The sequence below is a fragment of the Barbatula barbatula genome (genome assembly GCF_947034865.1).
Source record: "Barbatula barbatula genome assembly, chromosome: 14".
Lineage (NCBI taxonomy): Eukaryota > Metazoa > Chordata > Actinopteri > Cypriniformes > Nemacheilidae > Barbatula > Barbatula barbatula.
In genome coordinates, this window is record NC_136777.1 from 8,690,419 (window position 1) to 8,710,158 (window position 19,740).

Genomic DNA, 19,740 nt, shown 5'->3' on the forward strand with positions numbered 1-19,740 from the left:
ATGAAATAAGATGAACAAATAAAACTCGCCAAAGGATCGAAAAATGGGTAGAATTAATTACGTCTTAAGCAGGCATTTTCTCATGTAAAATATCTAAATGATCTAACTTTGGCTTATACGATTATTAAAATTAGTATTACAATGTTGAGGATATCTGTTAAGTTATCTAATTCAGCCGGCAGTGCCGTTGCCGGGGAGACGGGAGAAAAGGTAGTTTGTATCAAATAAAACATTTGTCTAGTGATAAATATCAAGACGTGAAAAGGTGACTTTTGGTTCGGAAAGTATCCCTTGAAAACGTTATATCTATCTTACCAGATGTGTGGGATAATTTACAATTCCCAGAAAGGTCATGTGAATAAAAGTTAGAGAAAAGATCCGATATTGCCTGTGAAATCGGAGCTCTCAGGCTCGGAAGCAAAGAATAAATTATGAAATAAAACTGTCCAGACAGACGTTCACTGGAGTATAACAAAGTGACAAATCTCTCCGAGTCATTACACTCCATGCAAAAATCTCACAGACCCTAACCAAAAAATTACATATCTTGTTTAGTCTTTCAGACATGAAAAGTCTTTTCATGCATATTTTTCCTACATAACTGAAAGTGCTTTACTCTTTAGTCAAACCTCTTTCTCTTTTTATTTCTTTAATATGTTGTAACATAAGCCTTACAATATCAAATCACAGCCGTTTAACGCGCCTTCTCAAAACTGGGTCGTAATTACATATATACTTTTTATAATAATTGACTTTAGTAAATCGTATGATTTGCGTCAATCTTACATTTAATTTTTTTTATTCATTTCTTTATATTGACAGTAAGTCTAGCTCTCCTCTAATGATGCTATCTTTAAGTTTTCTCTTCCTCAATCAGCAGTGGTATCTTCCATGGCATTTCATTGCGTCATATCTGCTTACGCAAGCATTTTGCTCACTGTAGGCAAGACTAAATAATCATGTCACAGAAGCGTTAGCACCTGCATGTTTTCTTCATTGGTACATTTTCCTTTTATTTTTTGGAGGACTTTTAATTTGTTTTTGCAAGACTGTTATATGTCATTATTGTCTATAGTTGTGTTACCGCAGAAGCTAAATAGCCCAATTATTCGAAGTATTCGCAAATATTTATTCCCGCATAAATATAATTTAAGCGTACTGTTCTTTAGATGATTGTTTTACACGTTTTAACGTTTGTGTTAGTTAAACGTCAAGAGTAAAACAAATGACTCGAAATTGGGTAGGAAACACACAAACGCTTTACAGAGCTTGTCTACTAACCAACAAAATGCATTGTTTCAACGCTGTAGATCAGCCTCAATCCGACATTAAAGTCTGTTATCCGTTGTCCCTGGCGGTGAGCTTCAACTTCATTCTGACAGTTTAACCAAGGCCTTGTTTTTCGTTGTGCACGACGGAAAAAAACACTAGTTAAAAGCACTAGACAATGCGTTTATTTTAGGACAATATACATATACATTCAACATTTCAATTACCATTTTGTGACTATACATATAGTTTTACGAACGTAATCACTAGGCTACTTTTTAAATCGTTTTAGTTGTATTTTTGTGCTTATCAATAAGTTTACCCCGTCCTGTGTAAATCGAAGAAAAAGGTCCCATAATGCCAAATATGCAGCAGCAGGAACAGCAGGCGATTTTTAGAGATGAAATATCTTACTGCTGAAGAGAGCTGGCCCTTTGCGTTTGAATTATGGCAAAGAAGATTTGGTGCAGCTGAAGGGGACGATCTCTCTCTCTCTCTCTCACACACTCCCCCCCCTCTCTCTCTTACATGCACACACAAACACACACACACACACTTTGTTCTCCCCACAAGTATTATCAGCTGTGATATACTGCCTTGCTGCAAACTATATTTTTCTAGGGAAACATTTTTACATATTGCAATACATGTTTGAAGCACACGGTTTCTAACTAATTTTATTTACAGATTCTGTAGTTTCTCGTGATGGATGCATTACTTTAACCTAACTTAAAATATTTATTTCAAATGATTAATTGTGCTTATATTTCAATAACAAGGTACGGGTGTTTGAATGAGATCGAACAGAAGTATCGACAAATCATTAATTTGTAATAAAGAGTGGGAGCGTTAAATTGTAATCCGGCTGAGCTCCTCCTCCCGGCCATGCCCTCTAATTAACGGTGCTCCTTTCCTGCTAAAGTCTGCATCGGACTGCAACATAGTCAAAGAGCAAGAAGGAGAGAGAAAGAAAGAGAGAGCGAAAGTGAGGGGAGAGAGAGAAAACTGCCACTGGATGTAATTGATTGTCTTGCTATCAAGAATAACTTGTTAGTAATAGTCAATTCTGGCTGCTTTTGATGCTGACTGTTTCCACTGAAGCATCAGAGGTTGTCAGGCTGGTACTCACTGAAGCTAAACCGCTATCCAGGAACTGAGGACAGCAGACTTGGCATTTTTAAAAAAGACAAAGTTCTCCAACCCTGCGGCAAAAGCAACAACATGCTGCTGTTCGGCTACATGTAATTTCGCGGACTTTGGGATATACGCCTTTTTTTATTAATTTTCAAAAACTGAGCTATTTAGAACTGTGCACATTCGAAAAACCGGCACTTTTCAAGCATATTTTTAGACAAGCCTGAAAAGACAAAATGACCTCCAAAGACGACGCAAAAGGCGCCTCGGTTGAGGATCGAAGGCGCAGCCCGTTGGATCATCTTCCTCCTCCTGCTAACTCAAACAAACCCCTCACTCCTTTCAGCATAGAGGATATTTTAAACAAACCTTCCGTCAAACGAAGTTACACAATTTGCGGCACGGCACACCTGCTTTCTTCCGGTGAGAAGCATTCATCCACGGGCCATCCTCTTTCCACTCGGTCGCTGCTCACCCAGACATCTCCACTGTGCGCACTGGAGGAACTCGCTAGCAAAACGTTCAAAGGACTTGAAGTCAGCGTTCTGCAAGCGGCAGAAGGTAAATAGAAGGCCTGTGTTATTTTGATTCTGTTTATGAAAAAAATAATGCATCTGTAGAATTTATTGTGTTAATTTAATACCTGTAAAACTAAATTAGAGGGGACACAAGTTTATTTTTTTTAGATGTTACAAATTCAGAAAATGTTTTAGCAAAATGGTGAAAATGAAATATTTGTTTTTATAGGCTAACCAGATATAAATATATAAATATTATTTTTATATACATACTTACATTTGTTACCACTCGTTAAAATACTTTCATTTGATAGATTTAGCGTTTTATTAATATTGGTGCAAATGTTTTGGTTTGGTTATTTTAGGAAGGGACGGCATGACACTCTTTGGTCAGAGGAATACCCCCAAAAAGCGAAGAAAGTCGAGAACAGCCTTTACCAATCACCAAATCTATGAACTGGAGAAAAGGTTTCTTTATCAGAAATATCTGTCTCCTGCTGATCGGGATCAGATTGCTCAGCAACTCGGGCTAACGAATGCTCAAGTCATCACCTGGTTCCAGAACCGCCGAGCCAAACTCAAAAGAGACCTGGAGGAGATGAAAGCAGACGTGGAATCGGCCAAAGCGGTAGGCAATAGTGTGCCTTACGAGAAAATGGCCAAACTGGCAGACCTTGAGAAATGTGTCGCTGGAACTCTCGGAGATTCAGCCAAGTCTTCAAGTCTATCTAACCACGAGCACGAAGGCACAAACAAACTGCACATGTCACCATCGTCACCATTTACAGACCACACAACGAGCAAAGAGTGTTCAGAGGATGAAGACGAGGAAATTGATGTCGATGACTGATTTTCGTTGAACTGCATCGGTATTATTTACCTTTTTCTGAGATGGTCCTCAAAATCCATGAAAGTTGAAAGTGCCATTAATGCACCAAATGTATTAAATGACTTGTATTATTAATACAAAACAAATCGGTATACAGAAATATCAAAGCAAGCATGGGACAGTTTCTTCAAATCTATTTATGCAGTGGCAGTTATCTAATATCGTAATCATTTAGCCTATTCGTTTAAACAAATAGCTGAAGAGCAATAAGTACTTTAATGTTTGAGTCAAATATAAACACTCACACACATGCAGACACAAGCATACACACTTTAAGCACGATTGCCCAATCGGAACTTTTTTACCCTGTTTTAAATAAGTTAAATGCATGTTTTATTTTGTTTCTCGAAATTATTTTAGTCTAAAATGGCTGCATAGATATATCAAAACATCCGAAATTTAATTCCCACGTGCAGCACCTCTGCGCGTCCCTGTTCTGCCGTTTGGCCTATAACAAAATCGTTTGATAAAAGAGTGTATTATAGAACATTTCCTACAAAAGTTATCATGGGAAAAAATCACTTCTCTGATTAAATGGACTGTCACGTTTTAATATATTTCTTATTGTTTGTATGCCTGTAAGTGCCTTTTTAAGCCAGGAAACCATTTAAACCAAGTGTACAAAGTGTAATGTATTTAAAAATAAATAAAAATGTCTTTCTCTAAATTGTTGATGTTAGCTTTATTTATCGATTTGACAATAAGCGGTCAAGTTAATATAAATATGAAGTATAATACATTTATTTTCCAAATGTATATTTTCGTTAGCTTTATTTAATTTAATTTCATGCAGTCTGTACCCTTTTTAAACTGCATCGACACTAAAATTCACTGAATATCTTTTCGATTCGACTTTTATGCTTTTGATTTTCAAAATGGCATAACGTGTTTTTCTGTCCTCACAAAGTGTTTTCAATATTCACAATGGATGTGTGTGAGAAACGGAAATCTGGATTGATGAATGCGCGCATAAAGGACGCCTAAAACCCAGGGTTTTTGGCCCGTTTCTCTGCGCTTGAAAGACGCTATTTCCCTGTAAAGCGAGGAGAGGCAGTCGTTTCTAGTGTAAGGCGTGAAAACTGGGGACAAATGAGCAGTCTCCCCTGATGTGACAAGCTACAATGAAGCATGCTCTGCCTCCCGCGGCTCTCAATACGGAGACAAGCGTGTCCCACCGAACAAAAAGGACACAAACGTTTGGAGGCCATATGGTTTTTGAATTTTCCTCACAATTTTCAGACAATTTGATGGATTGAGCTGGCCTTCTTTTTAAAGTGTTTCGCTCCGTTTTCACAAAGGCAATAATGCGCACAGGGGCGAGGGCATCTGGGCCTATTAATGTCCCCTCTATTCTCTTTCTTTTCAGTCGGCTGTTTTAAACAAGTCTATGAATTACAATGAAACTGACTCGTCTTGTTAAGAAGTTGACTCCTGCTTCTTTTGTTTGATTGTTTGGCTTAAAATAATAAAGTAAATTTTTTGTTCTTATGTAAAAGCACTATGGCTAGAGTGACAATGTGTGTGGAATTAAAACAAATTCCTGACTCGGATTTTTTTCCCTTCGATTTTTTCTGTTCTTTGTTTATTAATTTTCCATCGTGTTTTTTTTTTCGCAGTATTTTTTCCTTTAACTAAAAATGGAAGAGTTAAAGACGACGTTTTTTGTGCGCAAATTGAGCACCTGTTCCGGTACGAACTTTTCTTTTTTATTTCGTTATTTTAATTAATCGTAACAATAAATAATAATAATAATACAATCTTAATTTTAAATTCATTTAAAATAGCTGACTGTGCGGCATACTTAATTCGGTATGTGTGTGTATGTAGCCTATTGTATGTGTGTGTGTGTGTGTGTGTGTGTATATATGTTTATATATATATATATATATATTTGTAAGTTCAATATATTTTTAGTGTATGCACAGGGGTATTATTTAATAGATGTAATCTTTTAAAAAAAAATATTCAATAATATTATAAACAATTATCAATATTATTCTAATTCAAAGTAAAAAAAATTGATAGAGGGGAGCTGCCAAGGATAAGAGTAAAAGGCAGACAATGTGATATTTTTCACCACACCATTAAAATGAGCAGACGCCTTAAACCTCACCAGCACTACTACACTGCACCATGTCTGCCCATACTGGTCTTTGGTGCAGTAGTATACCTGAGATTTTATTTTTTCTAAACTGCATTTACACTTCTGCGAGTGTTAATGCTTTGACCCAAGTCAAATACATTTAAGGCATACAAATGGGAGAGGTTTACCAATACCATGTTAGCCTTTGATATCCTTATTCTGGCTGTGTCAGGACTGTTCCCCATCTCTCTCTGTGTTGTTTGCACAGGCAAACATAGAAAGTTAAAATATATATAAGGGGTGCTGATATATCACTTGCTCGCAAGCTGGTGAGGTTCAGTTCCTTATTTTATGAGGTGTTGTCAAATGTGGCAAAGATAAGTAATACTACAATCCGAAAGAGCATAACGTGGTAATTAATCCCAAAGTCTTAAGTGTATTTCAGCTCGAGAAAGGAAAAAAAATCTCTAATTCAATCGCCCGGAAAATTGAAGTTTGATGCATGAGTCCCTGCTGAAACAATGGGGTTTGCACCCTCCCTTATCCTCTCTTTCTCTCTCTCTCTTTCTCTGTGCCTCCCTCCTCTACCATTTACCAAATTTTTGCTAATTGTTTGATTAGAAAAGAGGAGCACTTACTAGAGATTTTCTGCCTTAATTAAAAAAGAATGGCATTATATGTGCATAGATAGATGGATAGATTGATACATCTTTCTTTCCTCTGAGAGTTTTCTCCATGCTTTAACATTTAAACCTTTCATCGACTCCACGCGAGGCTGCGTGTCATAACAGTGTATGATTCGAGGTGAAAAATTAAGCAGATTTACCTGAGGGGAAAGCTTGATTGATCACTAAATAGGGGTGGATTCCAGTGTTTTAGTTATAGAGCGTCTGTGGGACCCCCTTAATACTTCAAACTTCAATTTTACGGACGATTGAACTAAGCTTGTCCCTGACAAAATTGATATATGTATTAATTTTCTTTAACTGTTGATTAATTACTCTCCACTGAAAGAATTATACCAGACTTTTCGCCTTAAATTTGCATATTAATCAAATTCTAGTTGATAATTCAAACAAAAAAATGGATCTGAGGGAGTTGAGGGGGTATAACTCGAAAAAATACCTAGCCAGATATTTTTCCCTCCCTTGCTGCTAAGCTGCGTGTCTAGTGTATTAAAATCAAAGATGCAGAACGAGTTAGCCTGGCTATTTGGTGAAAACAGAAATTGCCTGTCCAGTTTTATGATGTGTTCATGCTGAGCAGGCAGATCTTAATGTGTCCTGTCAAAATGTCTAAGATTTAAAAGGAGAAAGAGGCCTATTCAACATATAAGCTGTGTGCGTGTTTGAAACAGAGCGGTGGGAGCTTGGCTTTCATATGTAATTTGCCACATAAACTTTTTTGTGGCCAATACATAAACATGGAGGATAATTTTTGTAAGGATTAACTTTGGCAAAATCTCGCAGAAGTACATATTTAAATGTTTGCATTTATTTATTTATCTAATATGAATGTTGATTTTTAACAGGTCTGATTTACCCCACAGTAATGTAGCTCTACTTTTAAGAGCAAATGAAAAGATGCAGATTAATGTGATTTCATAATATAGAATGAGCACAGGTGAGTGTACGTATATATTGGAGTCCTTTTGTTTTCAGCTGATTTAAAGGTTGTCACAATAAAAACTGTATTGATTTTATTCTACTGAGGGACTCCACCTCATTTACTGCTACATCAGGGTGTTGTAATTGCATTCTCCATTGTGTTGTTGTAATACTGAGGAAAATATAAGAGGAAACACTAATTCTAATGAATTTGCTATGATTTTTGTTTTGCCGATATAAAAGCGTTTAGGACATTGAGCTGAACGATGATTAAATGATGGCACCACAATTTCATATTTTCAATATTGAGCTACAACACTGCACTTCATTGAACATTCAAATGAAACATGGTCAAATCTTCTGTCGCAGTAAGACACTGTTTTCTGATTTCTAGTCACAAAGTTGAACCATGAGGTTTTGCTTTATATTTCTACACTGCTATTATAGTGAGCATAGACCCCATGCTGTCCTTTAATTAAACTGACAGCCACATGACACTTCCCTTTAATAAGTATACAGATTGGGGTATTCTTTCACATTTATTTGTGAGAAAGAAGAAAGAAAGAAAGAAAGAAAGAAAGAAAGAAAGAAAGAAAGAAAGAAAGAAAGAAAGAAAAAGAAAAAGAGAAAATTAATATATTGAAATGAATATACCACAATGTCTTTTCTGGTGATAAAGACCCAGAATCCAGCCAGAGAGAAAATGAACAAATATAACTCCTGCAAGTCTTAAGCAAATAGCTAATTACCATAACAGGCAGTATTTTTCTATTCTCAGGTTCCCCAGACAGCTCACACATTACCATTCTTCCATGTCCTTCGCTTCTGTCAGAAGCAAGTGTGCCATCGTGTGGTCTGTGTTATTCACATGGAGACATTCCTCCAGTCACTTGATCATAGTGTGGCTCTATGATCCTATTGCACCATCTAGTGGTGAAATACATACAACACATCTGTGCTGCCACGTCAATGTGGATCAGACATCTCTCACTGAGTTATGCATTCTTTACAATGAACAAAATGAAACGGGCAAACATTAACTGTTTAAGTATACGCTTAAAAATAAAGGTGGTTCACGATGTCTTAAGAACAATTTGGGGCTTTATATGATTCCATAAAAACCTTTAACATCATCAGAACCTTTCTGTTTTACACGGTATTCTTTGAAGTGGAAAAGGGTGCTCTTTAGACTATAAAAATGTAAGAATAAATTATTTTTAGAACATTTTATGAATAACTTCTTTGGTGAACATGACATGTGAAGAATCATTTGTAGCACTTTTATTTGTGACCCAGTCTGAAAACCCAGCTAAAGCATTTTTATTGATAAGATTTCATTTAGATTTGCTGTTTTTTTACATGAAATCATATTACATTATATAAAGAAATTATTGTCAAAGATTAAAATAATTGTGAAATTTATGATTGAAATCAAACTTTGATGTGACCTTTTTGCATGAAATTGAATTGTTGAATGATTTTATTGCGGATATAATGGAATTATTGGCAGATAAGAATAAACATCAATATCAGTAAGGTTATTGTAGTAGATTATTATTTGATAAAGTTTACAAGCTCTCAGTGACCTTAATGTTGTAGTGTCTGGAAATAATAAACTTTTGTTTCTCTCTGCAAGTGTGACCAGGGCAGTGGAGATATTCTACAGCAACTGGATGACAAGTAAGACAATCCCTGACCTCTGGACCTCTGTTATCTCTCTGAAGTGACTCCTGGGTGTGTGGAAGTGCTACTCAGAGCCCTGAGGGAGAGAGGCCTGCGTGTTTTCCTGACCTGCTCAACACATCAGTGATGGAAAGGGAGGGTGAGTACAGACTAGACAAAGCTTGAAACAAATATTTTCCAGAATGTTAATATAACAGTGGTCTGAGCACATACAGCACTTTATAAATTGGATATTAATGAACCAATAAGATTAAGCAATGTTCTACATGTCAGTTTGAGAGATTTTTATATTTGTGTACAATTGTACCTTGCAGCAATTTACCTGAGTAAGATTAAGGAGTACACTATAATTTGTAGTGAAATGCAAGGTTTTTTCACCTGATAAATACTAAGGCTGTTTGTTATTCTCCCAATATCTGAAGTGATGGAAGTAACATAACCTGCTTCTGTTGGGAAGAACAGTATTCCTTTATTGTTTATTATCTAAGTTAAACTTCGAATACCATATTTACCTGTTTTTTGCTTTGCATTAGCTTACTAGACTAAAATATATTTTTTTCCATTGCAATTTTTTATACCTAATTTCTTTCCTAGATCTCTTCTGACCTCCGGATGTTCACTAATGCAGACACACACAAGCATGCACGCTGAGTGGTCAATTGCTGTGCTCTGTTGATGCATAATAGACGAGAGGAGGGCAGGAGTAAAACAGAAAGGCAGCCAGAGTGAGTGTCTGACAGACCATTACTGCAGACAAGCCCATAACTCACACTGATAAGTAAAGGCTTCTGTTGACATGACCTCAAACAGGCCTTCAAGAGGGAAAAAGAGTTGCTAAGAAACAGAAAGAAATATGGTGAGCCACAGATTACAGTATATAGATCATAGGTTTATAGATTTAAGAAAATGGAATAGTTACTCTTTTTTATTTTAACATCAAAACTACACTGATTCAGAAACTTCTAATAAATGATCTAAGATCATTCAGTGGCTTGATGAATATAACAAAAATAAATAGCTGCATTTACTCTTAAAATAGGTAAGTTAAGTATTTTTTCAGTGGGACATAAAATGTATTCATTTCATTTCAACAGTTCATTTCACTCAAATTTACATATATTTTTTAAGTATATTTAATAAAAATAATTAAGTATTTAGTTAACTATGTTTTTATATAATCTTAATATTTTGGTGATTTCTAATAGAAAAATTTGAGTTACTCAGATTTACTTAAAAGTATAAATCACAGTTTATCTTTTAAGAGTGTAATTGTACAGCTTTCCTTGCAGTTTGGCAGTATGTATAATGCAAATTGTACTGTGTTCTTACCACTAGAGGGCATGCGAGTATTTGTGGTAATTTAGTTTTGATGAAGGTCTTATTTCGCTTGGTCATATTAAATAAGAGGAAATCAACTGTGTTTAATAAAATTCATACACACGTAAATTCTGTTGCTATTTTTATGTTTATAAATGTAATCATGTTTGAATTGTTTTAGCTCACATCTGTAGCCTGCATTTCACTTTGCATGCTTTTAATAATTTACAGAGGTAATAAAAGAGTTCAGAATATAAATTTTCATGTATTCAGTGACTCTGTCATATTATTTCTGTAAAGGCAACTCATGTGTATGTGAAAGTTTATGTAGATCATCTGCTTTAGTTTTATTATGTGAGCTTGGATATGTTGAATCTGAAGCACTTACATACTGAAATATTTGTGTCCATGAAACACACATACAATATGTTACACATAAAATCGGCTAAAGCGAGAAAATGCACAATGAACATTTTAAACATGGAACAAAAGGTACTATCAAATCTATTCTAGGACTAGTCGTACATATTATTGAAAAATGTGACTAATCATTTTTGTAGTCATTTATAACAATCATGTATTTAAATTAAGTAGCAGTTCATTGAAAAGATGTATTAAATATATGTCAAGTAAAAGTTCTTATAATAAAGATGTTCAAAGTGATTAACAGAAATAGCAACTTATCATTATTAACATGATATATGCTAAACGCAACTGGAAAATAGCATAGTATGAATCTTGACCTCCATGGAACATGAGTTTATTAAAAATAAAGCTCCACACAATATGACTACATGCCTGACATCAACATAACATCTCTTTAAACTTTGTCTTCCACAGGATGTATTTGTGCAGTTTTCTGACAGATGTCCCCCCAGTCTCATGCCCTATTACTCAACAGCATGGGACTCTTCGGTCCTTATGTTTAAATGTGACTTTCCATCAGGATTTGGGGGAAGTCCTGCTTACACTGCAGAAGCCTTGAGATGGTGAGAGACAGCAATTAAAAATCACATTGCAAAAGATAATGCATATAGTTTTGATGTTTTTTTAGTCAGAATGGTGGCTTGTTGAGAATTGCTGACTTTGGGAATGGGTTGGGCAACCTTCACTGTTTTCTGTCACATATTTTGACACTTGGATCCGTCTTATAGGAGTCAAGACAATGAAAGACAATAATTAAACCTTCTTGTGAAGGTTGATATAGCATTGTGTGTGTGTGGCTGGGGGATGGAGGCTAGATGTGTAGACACTATGTGGCACTTTTATTGTTGTCAGAAATGCAATATCCTGTCAGAGCCATGAGCTGGTGCTCCTTGCCATCCACTTATTGCATTTAACAAAGTATTAAATTTTGTATTATAGCCATGGTGACCACAGTTAAGAATATAAATATTCCTCTTGCAGTTTTATATTGTTAATGTGTATACCACTGAACAAGTTTTACATGTGAACATTATATACTTTACAAATGTAAGTGTTTCTGATAGGAAGCAGTTTATGCTAATAGCTTCTCAAGAGCAATAATACGCAGGCCTACATTTTTACCAGCTATGGAACCTTGAATAAACTCACAGACGATGAGATTTAAAAATATGATTTATGGATTGCCTTCCTTCTGACAGCGAGTAATGCTCCAAAGGTCTTGCTGTTTTTCTCAGGGGTAAAACTAAACTAATAACGTCAGTAGTAATCGGATACTTCAAACCCTTTCATTTTCATTTCTGCTAATGTACAAGTTATATTTTTATCATCTTGTCTCTTTACAGGCTTAAAGCAGTGTAAATCCTATTATTTGTACACTATTTTAAACTTTTCCAACTGATTTGATCTTTATAATTTTTATGGCGTTTTGTTAGTGCAGTCACATTGGTTGTAACAATGTTTCACCATTGATCATGTTTTTCATGAGCATAGTATTCACATTTTGACATATTCATTGCAGTCAATATTGTAAGAAACAGAATTAAGATGAAGAGTAGAAAAGGACAGAAAAGAAAGTCAAACAAATAGTTCACCCCAAAATGAAGATTCTGTCATCATTTACTTATTCTCGTGTCATTTCAAACCTGACTAAAACATTTGTTTACTCACTAGGCAAGACATTAAACTGTATTACACATAAATTGAATATCATTTATTTGATTAACCATGGTGACTAAATTGTACAAATTGTTTTCTGTATATTTTATTTACATCAATTTCTTTAATTAATAATTGGCACACTCCCTTGCAAAATGAGGCCCTTCAATCACTGCTGATTTTGTTTCTGTCTGATCTGTCCATTTCTATCACTGCTGCTTCTGAGTCTACCTATGAAAAGTCCCCGTCAGTTTGCGGGCTGCTGTTTCAGTCTGCGGCTGGGCCAGCCGGAGCCAAGGAGCATCTTGCAGAGGGTAATCCATCTCCATCACTTAAATGATTATCCCCATTAATCTGGTGTAAACTAATAAAGTCAACTGTGGCACTGCTTGCCTGAACTTCATTAAGTCTTTAGTACGTTTAATATGTCTTAATGTCCTCAGCTTTCCTGCTGCTGCGGATCACCTGGCACGCTGGTCCCCGGGGAGCCGCCTGAGAGATTGAGGCTATTTGTGCCATGTTTTGTTTCCTTTATTTTCCTTGCACTCGTTTTTCGACTGATATAGTGTCTGTTGGTATGACATACAAAGAGCTAGACAGAGAAAGGAAGGCTGGGGAAGAGGAAAAGAGAGAATGAGAGGAAGAGAGAGACATCAGTGCAGAAGATTTAATTTGCCCAGCCAGACCTCAGATGGGCCCCCGCAGTCAAGGGTTTAATTTGGCTTATCGCGTTATAAAAGACGACCCGGCCCGGTAATCAATCATCGGCCTGTCAGTGGGAAAGGCAGTTGTTGTAAGCAAGTATGACTTCCCAACATGAGTCTGTTTTAATTGCCACCAAATTGACTGCTTTGTTGTTTTTAGGGGATGTACTAAAAGTTTGCTCAATTAAAACCAACAAAAGCATTTGATTGTTTTTGTCGTCCCATGCCCTGCCCCCTTTCCTTTAGAGGGTGCTGCCGGTGATGGTTACGCAGCAATGGTGCGTCATGTTGACATATGAACAGAGAACCTGTTTCCCCGGTAAGACCGAAGAGTGGCGCCTGCGCTGTGTTAGGACCTGACACTGTTTATAGGGCTGAAGGATGTCAAACTGGCTTTGACCATTACCCGGCTAAATAGAGCATAACTCTCTCCCGCTTCCATCGCAGAGGCTCTCTTGACAAAATAAGTGCTATCTTCAATAAACAAAAAGTTATTGTGAAAGATGATAACATCTGTTCTGCTAGTGGGTAGAAATGTATGATGCCCAATACATCACGTCGGTAGTTTTGGTGTGTTTTAAAGGTAGCAGCGTGCAGTGAGAAAAATTGATTTTCCAGACAAATAGCTGCTGAGACGGAAGACCTTGGGCCACTGAATTCCAAAGCTTAATGTCTTAGAAAGCCCTATACTTTGATTCTGGGATGGGAGAGAAGAGTTTTTCATAATCCCTCAAAACCAAGACTTTTTCATGTCCCCTGCTTTTTTCCTGGATACAGCATCAATATAATGTTCTTGTTTGCTAGCTACCTGATATTAATGGCTGTGGTACTACAGGGTTGACCCGTTGGGTCTGCTGGTGTAGAATATAAATTAAATGAAGCTGTTATACACTACAGAAAAATTTTGTCAGTAGTACACAGAATAAAAAAACATAAACACACTACCATAAATAGTCAAATAAAAAAGCAAGAGTTAATAGTTGGGGTTTACAGGCATGTCCTCAAATGTATTATTTAGTTTACGATCATTTACTAATTCATTTTAAAAATAAAACATTAGTTATTGCACCTTAAATATTGAACATTACATGTAAATAAATGTTAAATTGTTAACCCAAAAATTCTGTCATCATTCCTCTTTATCACTTTCTTTCTTCCACAGAACACAAAAGAAGATATTTTAAAGAAAGTTGGTAACCGAACAGCACTGGACCCCATTCACTTCGATTGAACACAAAAACAATGCAAGTGAAGGGAACAAAGGATTAATGCATGCTAAAAAAGACATATTACTCATTGTTTGTTCATGTTAGTTAATGCATTTACTTATGTTTATAAAAAGATACTTATTGTAAAGTGTTCCTGTTTTTTTCACTTACTTTACTTTTCGTTCTTGTCTTCAGAAATGGTGTGTAATGAAAGATTCAGAAGAGGAGACTGTGAGAAGTATAACACACTAAATTCTTTCTGCTATAAATCAGGCAGAGTGATGAAACTTACTCAGCACATGCTCAGCAAAGTTTTCTCTGTGCCGAGGAAAAAGTGCAATCATTTCACTTCTGTGAAGTATGAAGATACCTTCACTGATTTTGAGGCACAAACTTTTTTTCTATTCTGTAAACGTGTCTCTATTTCATCTCTAGTTTGTAAAATGGTTACATGAGTCAAAGGTGATGCTGCTGAATTTCTAGTTAAGACATCAACCAACAATAAGCAACTTTGATAGCTATAATTAATCTTGGTCTAGGTTAATGTCTAAATCCGTTGTTCATTTATGTTGGTCATAATAACCATAATTACCCAGATTTATACCCTAATTATAATATTAAGTTCTCCTATTTGAGATACAGTGGGTAGCTCATTTTCCAAATGTTGCCCTCAACGATTGTTAAGGGCAACCTCTATTATATATTCATATTTCTTACACCAAATTATGGCAGATAGATTTTAAGTAATGTGAGTTATCATGGAAAGTTATATATCCCTTATTGACTTCACTAAGTGTAGACCTATGATGGAAATAGTTATTGAAGTTTAGTCCCTTCTGTTTTGAGTTGTTGTGATTACCCTCCTTAGATCTACCACCCTAAAAGAGTGCTTGTTTTCTTTTCCCCACCCAATTAGAGATGACCTCTGACCTCTGAGAGTGTTGTCTGTCCTGCTGTGCTGTAAGGCTTAGATAAATGTCTCATATGCGTTTCAGTCTGTTTTTCTTTCTAAGTCGTCTGATGGTCTATTATAACATGGTGGAATGTACACAAGTGCTGATGTTAACAAATTCATGTTAACTATTTGAATGCGTTTCATGACTTCTAAAATGCATTTTCAAAAATATCAAAAACAAATTCTTCATAAAATTCTGAAGGGTCAATGTCAGCCCTGAATGAGACCTGAATCAGCTGATGCCACATACCTTGCTGCATGTGTGTTTGGAGGGGGTAAAGTATCAGGGGAGACACGAAGCTTTGGCCCACAGCCCCTGTCCGTCAAAGCAGATCATTAGGTGTGAGGCGAAGCCCCGGAGGCCTGTGCAGGCACCAGCTAGTCTGTGCCTGTGTTTCAAGGTTGTAGGTTTGGGCTGGAGGACCTGTTTGTTATGGTGTAGCGGGTCGCATAATTGGGATGAGGGCGCGGGGGAACAAGGAGAAAAAGACAAACACAAAAACAGGGTACCTGTTGAAGGCACCGTGTGATGACAGATTATTGTACTGCTGGTAATAAAGGAAATTAATGATATTGTTGGGATAACTCCCCGGTCCTTCAATGTTTCGATATAAATATATGTAGATATTGTTTTGTAGTCGGTGGTTTAATGAAAAAATATTGCAGTCTTCAACAATGTAATCATGAATATATGTATGAACACCTCCTTATGCATTCAGAGTAGATGCGGCAACGTTCAGAATATAATGAAGATAATGAAGAAGAAAAATTAGGTCACATATATTGTGTAATTTTGATTAATGTCACCCTCCCTGTTTATACAAAAAATGCTGAATTAATATCTGTTGTTTTCCCCTGTGCTTTTTTACACTCCTCAGCTTTGGTTCCATCACTGCTGCTTCTCGCTTGCTTCATTTCGTTGTGCCTCTATATTGTTAACTGTCTTTAGATCACTTAGATTCATCAGACATAAAATAAAATATTACTCTAACTGTCCAATGGTGTGAGGTCTGTTATCAAAATATTTGAAGAAAACATGTTTCTAGAAATATGAATCTTAGCATTGCTGTTCTAAAGGATAGTGGGGCACATAGACTGCTACAAAACTAGAAAACTGCTGTTGGGTTGAGGGGGTTGATCTCACACATAATGACCAGTAGCTGGTGGGTTGGGATGAGTCCATCCATCTCTGTGAAGTAAACAGGTCCCAGCTGGGCTGCTGCGTTCAGGGTGGAAAAGGGAAGTGAGGCTGGGCTCGCTCGCCTCCCCTAAATAAAAGAGGCGACAGGATGCACCCACACTCAAGAGGACAGACACACCATCCAGTGGCTGCTGGGGAGGAGCAGCTTCCGCTGTCATGGGTGTCATGTCCACTATTAGAGCGCAGAGTGAATCCACATGGTGCCTGGAGTATGAGATGAGACTTCCCATTTGCTAGTGGGAGTGAGAATTGGAGGTTCAGGACAATAAATCTGTGCTCCAATTCAACCTGTGAGCCATCAGTCCTGTGTAGTCATCACAAGCCTGCCTCCGGCAAAAGACATTGGGTGGAATTGAGTTTACCACTTCGCTAAAGTTTTCTCATTAGGTTGAATGTGAAAATAGCTTAACAGCATAGGGAAGCGAATGATTGTAAAAAGTAAAGAAACAGGAAAATGGACACGGTGGAGCAACACTGCTGAAATTTCAGTTTGGACACTTATTTTTTAATATAAACAAATTATATATAACATCCAGTTTACATTTTAGATTCTAATACTTTAATGCAAAGTTAAATATTTAATAAAAAATTCTATAGAATTAGGACACAAAAACAAGAACGATATTAGGAACATTTTCTATGCACACAAATGTTACAAAGATCTATGGGCATTCAGGGGTCTTCATAATGTCTCATTAAAAGAACATTGTTATTATTTCTTGAAAGCAGTAATATTATACGTCTGAACAGAGTCACAACATTGGTTGTTTTGACTTAGATTTGATCTATAGAGAAAGACACGTTATCTAGTTCAATGGTTGTCGTATTCAATTGAAAATGAATTTGAGAGGTCAGCATTAGCCACATTTTCTTCTCATTACAAAAGCATAAAATCTCTTTCTCCCTGGACTAAATGAAAAAATATAATGATGGCCAATTTATCAAATAGTTGTTAATACCGTGTTGTGACTGACACTTTATCCAGTGAAACAAGCCATTAGCATGGGAGACACAACAAGTTAATGGATGCCCTGTCCCTCAGCACCTCAGCAACTGATCTGGACATTTGTGAACTGGTGCTTGATCATCAATTCTTAACACCAACAAATGTTTTGCAAACATTTCTGGACATCATCTGGAAGCATTGCCTTCAAGGCATACCCATTGAAAACGATTTTACTTTCATAAGAGCCACAATAAAAGGATAAGAGCAACCATATCTGTCTTTCTGTTGTTGGTTTTGTCAGATGGTCAATGCACTAAAACTTTCAAGAAAGTTATTTTTTATGCGGTAGGCCTAAGTCAAATGATTGGCTGTTTTTATTTTTCCTTTTCTGCAATACAGCCCCAAAACAAATCCCTGGGCCATTCCCCTTTGACAAAATGCATTAAACTGTTCTATTTGCTCAGCTCATTAATCTATTTCAGAGGTTAAAGACAGTGAACCAAACATTCTGACCTTAAAAGTCCATTTGCCTTATTATAGAGCTGAGAACTATAGGCCTACAAATTTTAGCAAGCTCCATTCGTCCAATTATTGTCCACCCTCAATACCTTACCTAGCATTTTTAACACACAAAAGATGATGACGACAATATGAAACACATCCACCATCAATCACAATCACTTTGGTCACGCAGTGTTTAGTTGAGGTATAACCCTCCACAGCATTTCCAAGAGGATGAACTCCAATGAACTACGTCAACAGGAAGATGGAATATTTGTCTTTGTAAGGAGTGTTTTTTCAGATGTACAGTGAGATCTGCCAAATGTGCACGTGAGCATTGATTAGGCTACTCATTGTTTAAATGACAGAGAATACACTGCTTGTTTAGATAAAATACTGAATGTTTGTCTGATGAAAATAAACATTCTGTGTGACAGAATTCATTTTAAAGGAGCTCTAAATGCAGATATTTTAAATATGCAAATGAAGCAAAGCTGTATTGTTCTGTTTTGATGCCTTTATGCAGATGCTCTTGAAGCTGTCACCAGCAGGGCTGTGAGCTCTCCACTGCGCTCAGAGATGCAGCTGATGGAAGTGGCGCCAGTGCGCTCAGGCTCAGATGTCAAACACTACACAGGTAGAGTGATGCACCACAGAGACTTTTTTAAATCAGCCCCAAACGTCCTCAGAGGTTGTGAGTATTTGGGTTTATACTCCTTAATATTATAGAATTACATAAAGTGTCGATTGATTTAAGCCAATACGTTTCTATTCATATTTGGCAGCAGGAATGAAATATCAGAAATATATCAATAAATGACTCATGTCAAGTGGACCTTGGAGGGTTGATAATGCTGTGATAAAGAACTTAACATTCTGACTTCATCGTTTTTATTTAATATTTAAGTAAACAAATGTTATAAAATTGCTTTGCGCATTAAAAGTAAGGTTTTCGTACCAATACACATCTTAAAATGTATAATTAGTTCTACATTACCGAAAAAAAAATTAAATAATAATAGACTTAGTATTGCTATATATTAAACTTTAATGTCGGTCATTTGGCAGCATTAATCTGGACCCACATGAAATATTAATACTTAAGTGCATCTTTCCGTTAAATAATCACCACAAACCAGAAGAAAATCGATAGTTTGTGTCATGTTTATGCGTAAACTACTACATATTCTTCGTGCGTTTTATTTGTTTTAAAAATGATTAATGCATAGAAAATCAAATGAATAATTAATACAAAAGTTAATACTAGGACAAACTGCGCTTGGTCACCAAATGAATTGGAATAATAAATTAATTCTGCCATACACATAACATGAAACATATATCAAATAAACAAAAATCAAAATAAGATGCATTTGATTTGAAAATTGACATTTAATACTTCAAATAAAGAACAACCTTTACAACAAGTGTTATACTGTAATAAGGCCACATTTCTCGCAATAAATACAATCTGACAAATAAGTGTATCTCTTTATTAATAAAATGTTATATATTCCCTATATATCGTATAGTTTGGTTTTGAAATACATCGTATGTGTCTCAGTATACAATTCTGCCGAATATTTTATACAGAAATGTAGTCAAATTCCTTGTTAAAAAATAAGTCTAACAAGAGTGAAAAA

General features: G+C 36.1%; 1 protein-coding gene across 1 annotated transcript; it reads left to right on the plus strand.

Annotated features, from left to right (window-relative positions):
- Positions 1-2,639: 2,639 nt before the first annotated feature.
- lbx1a (ladybird homeobox 1a) lies at positions 2,640-3,771 on the plus strand (the record flags this gene model as incomplete). The annotated part of the gene is made up of 2 exons (XM_079473887.1): positions 2,640-2,964; positions 3,287-3,771. The coding sequence occupies 2 exons, from the start codon at positions 2,640-2,642 to the stop codon at positions 3,769-3,771; spliced, it is 810 nt and encodes a 269-aa protein (XP_079330013.1).
- Positions 3,772-19,740: the final 15,969 nt, after the last annotated feature.